This window comes from Psammomys obesus, unplaced genomic scaffold, assembly GCF_907164565.1.
Source record: "Psammomys obesus unplaced genomic scaffold, mPsaObe1.curated_primary_1811, whole genome shotgun sequence".
In the NCBI taxonomy this organism is placed as follows: Eukaryota; Metazoa; Chordata; class Mammalia; order Rodentia; family Muridae; genus Psammomys; species Psammomys obesus.
In genome coordinates this window covers 8555046-8566789 of record NW_026585609.1, presented here as the reverse complement: position 1 = coordinate 8566789, position 11744 = coordinate 8555046, and the positions used below count along the sequence as shown (strand labels likewise).

The 11744-nt window shown below is 39.5% G+C and overlaps 1 protein-coding gene across 1 annotated transcript; it reads right to left on the bottom strand.

The window, feature by feature from the left end:
• Window positions 1-3513: 3513 nt before the first annotated feature.
• On the bottom strand, window positions 3514-6068 carry LOC129679986 (60S ribosomal protein L6-like). Its single transcript, XM_055611508.1, has 2 exons — window positions 5945-6068; window positions 3514-4289 (listed from the first exon to the last, which is right to left on the bottom strand). Exons 1-2 carry the CDS (start codon window positions 6066-6068, stop codon window positions 3577-3579), a joined length of 837 nt encoding a protein of 278 aa, XP_055467483.1. The 3' UTR covers window positions 3514-3576.
• Window positions 6069-11744: the final 5676 nt, after the last annotated feature.

Genomic DNA, 11744 nt, shown 5'->3' with positions numbered 1-11744 from the left:
TTTTCTAATCGATATCTCATTTCATATTTTTTATAGCAGCATGTATTTATAAAGTATAAATTGTGTTTCTTCATTTTGCTAACTTGCTGAAATTAGCATTGTTAACACTCAAAAGTGTTTTATAGGTAATACGTGTCTAGGAAGGTATGTAAAATTGATAAAGCTAACGTTTTATAAGACAGTACACATATGACATGAAGCTCTCATTTTAAAATTTATGCCTAGTGTAAGATATATTTTGACCATTTTAGTGAGGTACTAAACAAACATGCTATTAGGCTATCCTAGTTTATCTCTATGAGAATTACTGGAAGTATATTTTCAAGTATGAAAAGAAAATTTTCTAGTAGAGTCATACATTGTATACACAGCAACTTCACCAAGTGTGAATTTTTGCCTTTTTCTTTTTCTCACATTTAAAATGTTTCCTGCTTTAAATCCTGATAGACCCAGAGACACCAGGTAAGCAACTCCCACCCCCCAAACCCTTGCTTGCCAACTCTCCTGAAAACACTACCAGCAGCAGTAAACTGCGCCCCATACATGCACCCATACCCCCACCTGAATTTTTGGAAGCTTGCCAGATCCAGGAACAAGGTAAGTTCCTCCCCTACAATTCCCAGCCAAGTTCCCTGAAAGCATCCTTAAGAGCGATAAACTGAACCCCATACTGTGCAACCCATTTTCCACCCCACAATTCGGCCTGCTTTTCTGAAGGTTTGCAGTCACCGGGGACAACCAGGTAAGACCTTGCCCCAAGCCCTTGCCTTCCATAGTCCCCTAAAACACAACCATAGCTTTAAACTGCACCCAAACCCCTGGATTCCATTTTTTTCAGCCCAAAACCCGGCTTGCTTTCCCAGAGGCCCACCAGATAGTCAGCAGAACTACAGGCCACTCAGACCACTGGACAGAGAGGAAACAGAAACCAAAGGGAAAACATTTAAAAAAAAAACCAACAAAACACCTACCCATCCAACAAATATACATTTATAAATCAACATCTAGATCTATACTAACTGCAAAACTGAGATGGGTAAAGGACAGTGTAAAAACACAATCAACCAGTGCAAGGGCAATATTGTATCACCAAAGCCTGCTATCCTACTACAGCAAGCCCAATTTATCCTAATACAGCTGAAGCACAAGAAAATAACCTTAAATCCAATGTTATAAAGATGATAGAGGCCTTTAAAGAGGAAATGAATAAATCCCTTAAAGAAATACAGGAAATGCAAGCAAAGAGGTGAGAAGGAAATGAACCAAACTGTTCAAGATCTGAAAATGGAAATAGAAGCACAAACTGAGGAAATTCTAGAGATGGGAAACCTAGGTAAAAGAATAGGAACCATAGACATAAACATATATTCATATACACATACACATATACACACATATACATATATATGTGATGGAAGAGAGACTCTCAGCCATGGAAGATACGCTCTAGTCAGGATACAAAGTAAATAAATTAATTTAAAAAGAAAAAATGTTTCCTAATTTAGACAGGTGTCAGTTGTCTAGGTTTGGAGTGACACGTCATTAAAACAAAATCATCTATATTTGCTAGTGGGCTTAAATATTCTCAAGGCAAACACACTTAAATGGGAAAAAGAAATCAATTTATTCTTATCCAAGTACGGGTGATCATGGATCAAGAACAGGGATCCAGTGGTGAATATAACATTTCAGTGCCAAAGCAAGTTTTGGAAATATTAGTACCCTCTAGAGGTTTTTATGATAGCTCAATGAATTTTAAATCAGACAGAGAGATGGGCAATGAAGTCTACAAAAGGAGCTAAAGATGGACCCAAATAATTTGGTTCTGGATCTGTAACATTCTTACTCTCCATTATCATAATGTAGCAACAATCATAATGTATCAGTTTGTAGAATGTTTTATCATAATGTATCACTTTGTAGAATGTTTCATTATAGCTATGTACATTTTTTTCCTGAGAACTTTAGTTTGCCAGATTTTTTCATGTGAATTTTATAGTTTGACTGTCTTTTATGATTGATTTATTCCTATCCTTTATCCCTATTTTCATTGGACAAGCTCTTTTCCCCCCATTTTCTTCCTTTCAGTCCTGTACTACTCAAATGCATTTTCTGACATAATAACTACTCTGTTTGCTGCCCTGCGTTTGCTAACCAGCACAGCCTTTTTACTTCTGGGCCCCTCCAGCCTTTTTTGGCTTCTTCATTACTGTGATAAACACCATGATCCAAAACAAAAAGGTTTATTTGGCTACCAGGGTACAGGCCATTGTGAGAGAAGGCAGTGCAGGAGTTCAAGACGAGAACGTGGAGGCAGGAACTGAAGCAGAGACCATGAAGGGCAGCTGCATGCTGGCTTGCTTCTAGACTCACAGGCAGCTTCTTTCTTTCTTTTTTTTTTCTTTGTTTTGTTTTTACATGTACACATGTAAGCTTTATTAAGATTCAAAATAATCAATTTAAATGAATTACCCACTAGGAGAATTGAAAGTTTAAAAGCATTTATTCTTATCTTAATCAGAGTTTCTTTCTTATCATTTAAAGTTTCAAGATTGTGTTATATGAATTTTAAAAAAAGAGCATTGGGCTATATAATATTTGTTATTTTTAGCCCTAAGATCATCTCAGCGGCACCATTCAACCTGATATCACAAATAATAAGACACAGACACCTGTTAAAACTGTAATTGCCTTATTTACCTTGGGCCAGGGAGATGTTTCACTTACACCGTCTCAATAACCTCACCATCCGTCTTCCAGCCCTCATCCAATGCTGTCCACCTTAAACCTTCTTATCTGGACTACCTTCCATCCACAATCCCATGGTACTTGCTTCTGTCCTTCATTTGGGCCTTTTCACACCGTTATTGGAGACTTTCCTCTGCTCATGTGGTGTTTTTTCCAGGTTAACCCATCCTGTTATCCCCCTCTCTCTTCTCTTCTTGTCCATCTGTCCTTCCTGTGATGCCCATGTGGTTCTCCAAAGCCTGAGTACCTTAGCCATGCCTCCCCGTTCTGCCTTGCCCAGATATAGGCCATTTAATGAACCAATCAGGTATAATGTTTTAGGCAGGTCTACACAAACAAGGTTGGGTGTATCAGGCGGGCAGTAACCAGACCTCGAGGGCCAGATATTAGCTTTAGGCCAACTCCAACAATTCTCTTTTTTTGTCTAAATAAATGGCCGCTTTTATACAGCAAGAATGATTATGAAACAATTACAAGAACCAATAGCCAAGGCTAACAAATATAGTGTCTAGTGTAACTGTATGGGGGCTGGGAGATGGATGGTGAGGATATTTAGACAGTGTAAGTGAAATATCTGCCCTGCCCAAGCTAAATGTAGCAATTACAAATCTAGCATGAATCTCTGTCCCACCATCTGTAGTAGGAGGTTAAATAATACCACCATGACACTCTTAGGGCTAACAATACATTATAGAGCCCAGCACACTTTCTTTAAAATTTGTTTTTCTTGCTTAGCTTCTTTTTTTTCATATTAATTTTTTTTTGCTTCTTTCTTCTTCTTTTTTTTTTTTTTAACATATAAAGCTGTTTAATCAGGTTGTTAGCAATTTAGAACACCAGCTTGTGAGGATACATCCCGTTTGTCAGGGAGAACTGAGCTCGAAGGTAGCCCTGCAGCTGGGGAACAGCTTTGATCTTTGGCAGAATCTGTGAGTCCACAGTTTTCTGATCAGCCTTGCGCTGCTCTGTAATCTCGTATTTCTCCTTCTCTGTGTCAAAGATCTCGCCCTCCTGGTGCCTGGGCTTTCGCAGCTGCTTCTTCTTGAAGTAAGCGTCAGTCAGGTGTTTGGGGATTTTAACTTTGCTGATATCAACTTTTGTAGAGGTGGCAATGACAAACTTCTGGTGTGTTCTGCGCAGAGGAACTCTGTTGAGAGCAAGAGGTCCAATCACAAGTAGCAAGCCACTGCCCAGCTGTTTCAGGAAAACCACTCTCTTGCCCCTGTGGCGCCCGGTGAGGATGATCAGGACGGTCCCAGGAGTGATGCTGGCTCGCAGCTTTCGCACATGCTGACTGAAGGGCTTTTTGCCATGGCTCAGCAGCTTGCGAGGCACGTCTTCAGTAGGATAATACCTAGGCATTTTTCGAAGCTTCACCACCCGGGTACCACCATTCTTGTCACCACCTACTGGTTTTGTAACAGTAGCAAGGACCTTCTCCTTTTTCTTCTTTTCAACCTTGGACTTTGCGGCAGAGTATTTCCTCTTGTACATTGCCTTTCTGGAATACATAGCAGACCGGGAGTATGCATCCAGGCCATCTACTTGAGGATGACACTACATCAGAGGGCTGGTCCCACCTACACAATATAAGAATTAAAAAGATGCCTCACAGACAAGCCAGCAGTCCAATCTAATGGAGGCAGATTCTCAGTTGGGGTCCCTCTTCCCAGGCTTGTCTTGGTTTGCATCAAGTTGACAGGACTGAAACAGTTCTTCCATAAGTCCTTGATTCCTCTCATTGATTTGGATGCTGGTCTTTCCAAATTAAAATTTTGTTTTTTTCCTTGCCTTTGGGTCAATTACTTCAAAGAGTGAGTCAAAGACTAGGTTTCTTTCTTTCTTTTTTTCTTCCTTCCTTCCTTCCTTCCTTCCTTCCTTCCTTCTTTCTTTCTTTCTTTCTTTCTTTCTTTCTTTCTTTCTTTCTTTCTTTCTTTCTTTCTTTCTTCCTTTCTTTCTCAACTTCAAAACATCTGAGACAAAAGGGAAGCTAAACCTCATTTGCAAATACAGAGATGCCTGACCTGGGGCTGGTCAGCAGGAGGTCTGGCTCCCAGCCCCTTCCAGCAGCCTCTGCTCTCCTATGCTAGGTCAGTGTGGCTTGTGTTTATGAATGCCAGGTTTTCCTACACAACTATCCTAGCAAAAGAATAAGAAGTAAAGGGAAAAGAAAGACACTAAAGAAAGAAGGATGCAAAACAAAAACAAAAACAAAAACAAAACAAAGCAAAAAAACCTAGAAGGAAAGTAACAGGGAACATTTCTGCAAAACATTTTAAAAAGTAGGCTGTAATGCCAGGGAAGGAATGGGCTTGCTATGGAGAGTTCGGGCAAACAGGCAGAGCAAAAACTCCCTTCTTTCATGTTCTTGATAAAGGCTGCCCCCAGAAGGTGTAGTCCAGATAAAGGGTAGATAATCAGACCTCAAAATATCCAGATTAAAGTTGTGTCTCCCCACTTCAAATGATTTAATTAAGAAAACTCCCTCGGAGGTATACCTAAGCTCCTTGGGTTTTAATTACTTCCAGATGTAGCCACATTGACAACCAAGAATAGCCATCACACTTGTCAATTATCAACCTGGTGAGAGCTGTTTCGAATGCTTACAGGTAAGAGATGCTATGATGAAATGTTTGGAAATATCTGCACATAGTCGTTTGTGTCTATGGCTTTCTCTCCGTGTGTTCACATATGCAGTTGTAGAACTCGTGAGAATGTGTACAGAACTTCTCTCTGTACAGATCCAGCATGCTTCATTCTGGGAATATGTACATGCTTGTTTATATTTCCCAGGATTTCTACTTCATTGATTTTTATTTTCAAACAACAGTAACAAGCAGTTCATATTTAGTATTCAACATGTTTAATCTCATTTTTCTCCTAATAAGGATTTTAAAAAAAAAACAAAGAACACACATACTTGTAATCTTTGGAAATTTTGTTGTTTAAATACTTTTTATCTTAATTTTAAGCCATGTGAGTTCTTTCCTGGTAAGGAACTGAATGAACAACACTGTATCAGCCTGTGGTGACTGACTGATTGACATTTGTGGAAATAGAAAGATCTTTTGCCCCGGTAGTGAAAAGAATTGGAAATGAACTCTACAGAGTTAACTCTCACCAACATCCTGAGAATTAACACTCACCAACATTCCCCGAGTTAACACGACCCAACATTTTCAGAATTAACACTTACCAACATCCTCAGAATTATCACCGATATCCTCAGGGTTAATACTCACCATCCATTTTAGGACACAGATGAGAGAGAAGTGAGGGTTTTCTGCTTTGCTCTTCTTGGCTAGAAAATACTGGGGCATAATCCGTGGCAGGATAGGATCCCTTGGATGCTGTAAAATGTAGTCAGGCTATCATCATATTGCCGAAAGCACAACTATCCCAATGAAGTAATTGCAGAATTGCTTACATTTTGGAAGTAAGATCCCTATGATTGTCATCAGCAACACACACAAGGCTCCAAGGATGACTGTCACCACTCTCCATACTATTGAGTTGGGACCTGGAAAGAAAGGGGAACAGTGACAATAACTGCATTTCCAGGGGGAAGTGATCAAAGAGCAGGACACTGAGTTCATGTCAGAGACAGCCACTGTACCCTTTACTAGGGAACCCACTTGGAAACTGAGAAGCCAATGGGCTTCCTTTGAACAGGGGGTCTAGGTCCTCTCCATGCATGGTCCTTAGTTGGAGTATCGGTCTCTTCAGGACCCCTTGGCACAGGTATTTTGGCTCTGTTGTTCTCCTTGTGGAGTTCCTGTCCGCTCCAGGTCTTTCTCTCTCCCTCTTCTTCCATAAGGATTACGGCACTCTGCCCAAAGTTTGGCTATGTGTCTCAGTATCTCTGGTTGGCAGAGTCTTTCAGAATCTGGAAACAACCTAGATGTCCCTCAATGGAGGAATGGATACAGAAAGTGTGGTATATTTACACAATGGGATACACTCAGTAATTAAAAACAAGGAAATCATAAAATTTGCAGGCAAATGTTGGGAACTAGAAAAGATCATCTTGAGTGAGGTAACCCAGAAGCAGAAAGACACATATGATATATACTCACTTATAAGTGGATGTTAGCCATATAATATAGGATAAATTACTGAAATCTATAGTCCCAAAGAAGCTAAACAACAAGGAGGACCCTAGGGAAGATGCTTAATCCTTGTTCAGAAGGGCAAACAGGGTAGACATTGAAAGGCACCTTAGGCATCATAGAGGCCTATTCAATTGAAGATTCCCATTCACAGTCCATCAGAGCAGTAACAACCAGTGCAGGAGCTGGAAGCAACTGGTCATATGCTCAGCCAAGAGCAGTCACAAACACATTCACGCTTAGTGCTCACCTCGCTTTCACTGCCCTTATGCCACCCAGAGCCCCAACCTGGAAATGGTGCCTCCCAGTTGCAGTCAGTCTTCTCACATCAGTTAGAGCGTGAAAACAATCCTCTACAGACATGCACACAGGCCAAACTGACCTAGACAGTGCCTTGGTAAGACTCCTCCTAGGGGATTCTATGTTGTGTCACACTGACAACGAAAAGGGTCATGACAGGCCATAATCTAAACGCTAGCGCGCAGAGCTGTCAGTTGTAAAATAGGCACACCACTGTACCTTGTTTTTTTCCTCTGACAAGTTGTCTGGCCGGGAGCTGAGGCGTTCTCTGGAATGTCAGCTCTGCATAGTTCACCTGGTCTTCACTTAGCACTACAGGGCTCTGCTTGGCTGTGGGTATCCTTTGCTTCCGTGAAGACTTACATTTCTTCACCTCCGTGTAAGTAATGGCCTGCTTGTTTGCTGTGTATTCATGGTGTTTACTGTGAGGCATTTCTTTCTGCTTTACCTCCGTCTCGGTAGCTGTTGCCCTTGATCTGCTGTACCTCTGCAACAAAGAGACACATGCGCACTGCATTGCTGAGTCATCTCCGAGCCTTAGCCCTCACAGAGAAATATTTGCTTATGAAATTGGTGGATGAAATAGAGGAAATGAGAGTGCAAATCCCTCTCTGAATGTGATACTTTTATTGATTCAGAAGAATGGTTCTACCAGCCCTGAAAAAACTCACACCCACTTTTCCTCTCTGAGTCTGTTTTTAAAGGTTTGGACCTGGAATGTCACACAATATTCCTTCTCAGCATTCCATGAATCGTAATTAGTCAATAATAATAAGAATAGTAATAATAATAATAATAATAATAATAATAATAATAATAATAAATGGCTAAACGATCACTCTATTAATTAACAATTTGAAATTTAAATTAAGCCAGGTGTCTATGAAATGTATTAATGAAATAAAGTATAATTTGTAGAATAAAATATTAAGAGGGTAAAAGTATATTTACCTCAGACACTTGATAAATTCTACATTGAGGTAGAAGCTTGCCAGTCTCCTTACGTAAGATCAGTTTACCTAAGCCAAGCAGTTCACTGTCTCTCTCTCTCTCAAACACACACATACACAAGCGAGAGAGAGAGATCCAATCATCAAACTAATGAAACAGGATCTATGAAGCACAGGGAAAGGAAATAATCAGGCACTCACAAAACCCAACATAAACACATAATCACAAATTGGAAATAGAGTCATTCGAATTAAAGGAACAGTGGCCACCCATGAGAACAAGAAATATTTTTAATGAACTGATATTTTCTTTTTGAGATAGGGTCTCAGTACTTAGCCGTGGCTATCCTGGTACTCAATATGCAAACCAGCAGACAGGCTCTCTGCATTTATCCTTGGCTATCTATCCCAGTACTCACTATGTAAGCCAGCCTACATAAATGTTAAACATGAGTTTAAGTTACGCAACCCAAGATTTTGTCAGCATTGTACTTTATCTAATAAATATAGTGGGAAGATGAATGAAAACACTGATTATTTAAAAAAAAAATGATCCCGAGTAAGGAGCTGAGTGAGTTACAGTTCCTGAAACACTAGAGTAGCAGGAACACCATTGATGCTAACCAATGTTCTCTACATGCATACAAAGTAGCGGAGTTGCAATAGGCTGTGTTTGCAGGTTTGTGTGGGAATCTTGAAAGGTTTCTGTCTCATTGGAAATTAAAGTATATGTTTGAAAGCTACTTAAAAGATGGAGTTTTGAATACTTTAAAGTAGCGGAAAACATCTTAATATGTAAAGTATTTCGATATCCATGATTTTTCCCAGGAATAATTTTATAAAAAGAGAAAACTGAAGTAAACATTTTTAGGGTGGAGCATTTTTATATTTCTTACTCTTCAAAAAAAATTTAGTTGAATTTATAGATCCACTAACACAAATACAGTCCTTTTAAAGACTTGGTAAGGAATTAAGAATGCTGTTTCTCGACAATCAAAATCTGGAGTTGTGGAGCACACAGTCCCTGTGGAGCACAGACCCTGTGGAGCACAGTCCTTGTGGAGCACAGACCCACTACACACTTCTACAAAATACTCCCATACCTGAGGCTCAGGGCACAGTGTGAAGAAACATGTTTATTTTCTCCTGAGAGACAGAAAGGGAGTGGATCCAGAGGTGAGGGAAGGTGGTTAGGAAGTGGAAGGAGCAGATGGAGGGGAAACTGTAATCTGGATATGTTATATAAGATAAAAGCTTATTTTCAATAAAAGAAAAAAAGGAAATTATCATTCACATTAGATGACTGAATGTCTGAGATCTGTATATGTAACTCAGTCAACGAATAAAATACAAAAGCAAAATAATAAAATAATTTCAGCAAACAAAAGATTTAAAAATCATGATTTTAGACACGTAATTGAGGAAAATAGGAGATATGTAGATAGGGCTATAACTACATAGAAACACATGAAAAGAATTTTACAGTTGATCACAGATAAACAAACAATTACATGTCATTTTCTGTTACAAAACCAGTACTTACAGACTAAATATAAAGGTACAAATCAGACAAAAAAAAAAGCACAGAATATCACACACACATACACACACTCATACACACACATACACATGAATAAGAGATAAACTATTTTATTCACATGCCAGGAAAGAAATCTGCCAATAAACATAAAAAAACCCCAAAATGACATACTTCCCCGCTTAGCAAACATTTCAGATAGTGAGAGAACAAGCGCATATTAATTAATTAATTCAATTTGAGAGAAGCTAGGCAGTTGGTAAGATAAAAATTATAATAAAAAATCATACAGAAAAGGATAACAAGACTCACTTTACACTATTCCTTCTAAGATGGAGACACCACATGACACAGAAACAATGTTGTCTCCAAGCTAATATTTCAATGTTTTTGTTGAGCTGTAAAATATCATCCAAACGTGACACATGAGCACAACTTTAAAGAAAAGTGTTAAGGCAATGTACTCACCTAGAGTAATCCACCCTGGACGAGCCAGTCTGGTGGCTTTATCAAAGAATCCTGGGAAGTAAACAGTGCCCCAGTGTTTCACTAGATGAATAAAACTGGACAACTGATGATGTGGTGCCCAGATGTCCAGGACAATTCTAAGTTGTAAAAACTTTAACGTGCTGTTTATTTGTGAATTAGTCAGTGAGAAGGAAAAAAAAAAAGTGTTCTGTTCACTGCTAATTTATTCTGCACTGCCCCCAACAGATACCTTCCAGGAAGAGAATATGTGACTTTAGCATGCCATTTTGAAACACATTTCACATATCATAGCTCGTTCTTTCCTTTTAAAATGTGGGAGAAAATGTTCCCCGTAAAAGTTCTTGAGTAGTAATATATCAAAGAAACAGAACGATAAGCAAGGGTTACATGGAAGTTAAGGCCCACAGAAGTAACGGGCAATATTATTACGGTGATTTTGCCGTATTTTTATATAAATTTTTATATAAATTATAATGTGTACTTTACGGGGCAAAATTACTTAATGTTCTCTCAGGATTTGCTATAAAATGTGTATGATAGTACACTCAATGTAATAATTTTTATACTTTAAAATAAAATAATGTGAACAAATCCAAGCTCAGAATCATAAGCCTAAAATTCTAAACATTTGGGAAGCTGAGGTAGGGAGGTGGAAACTTCAAAGGTTTCCTGGGTTACAGGCTGAGTTCAAGGCCAGACTGAGCAGCTTGATGAGACCATCTCAAAGTTTTTAAAGAGGGAAGAGAGCTGGGGATGTAGCTGTACCATGGAAGAGTGCTTGTCTAGGATGAGTTAGGCTCACTCTTCAGTCCCCAGCAACCACAAGAAAATGGCAACAAAACCCCGAACACTTAAGAGAATTCAGATTATCAAGATAAATGGTGAGAACTCATTTCCTGCACTGTTGTTTATGGCAAGAAGACACACTATGTTTCCAAGATACTATTTAATACAAGCGATGGTCATAAGCTTCTGGGTATTAAAAAAAAAATAATCATACCACAGTTTTACCCAATTAAACACCTTGGCTGTATCTGCAGACTCAGTTACATAATGCTGAGTGTTCTATGCTGTGGACAAGTGTCTTTTAAGCTGTTTTCCTTCTCATGATTCCCATCTCCCCTAAGAAGTCACTTCTTGTATCAGCGATGACAGTGCTCAGCCTACTCATGAATGGGGTAGAGGGAGGAGGGAAGAAAGACAAGTATGAATAAAACAGGCATGAAAATGCTATAATGAAATCTATTATTATGTACGCCAACTTTATCAGTTTCTTAAATTAATTTATTTTTTATTGATTACAGTTGTTCACTTTGTATCCCAGCTGTAGCCTCTCCCTCATTCCCTCATCCCCTCATCCCACCCTCCCTCCCTCATCTCCTCCCATGCCCCTCCCCAAGTCCACTGATAGGGGAGGTCCTCCTCCTCTTCCTCTGACCCTAGCCCATCAGGTCTCATCAGGACTGGCTGCATTGTCTTCCTCTGTGGCCTGGTACAGCTACACTCCCCCCTAGGGGGAGGTTTTCAAAGAGCCAGCCACTGAGTTCATGTCAGAGACAGTCCCTGCTCCCCTTACTAAGGCACCCACTTGGAGACTGAGCTGCCATGGGC

Excerpts from the sequence above, each read along its gene's own strand:
- LOC129679986 (XM_055611508.1), bottom strand. The coding sequence starts at position 6,068 with ATGCCCCAGTATTTTCTAGCCAAGAAGAGCAAAGCAGAAAACCCTCAC. Across the intron at positions 4,290-5,944 it reads TGATAATTCTGAGGATGTTG|ATGGCCTGGATGCATACTCC; the intron begins GTAAGTGTTAAT and ends ATCCTCAAGTAG.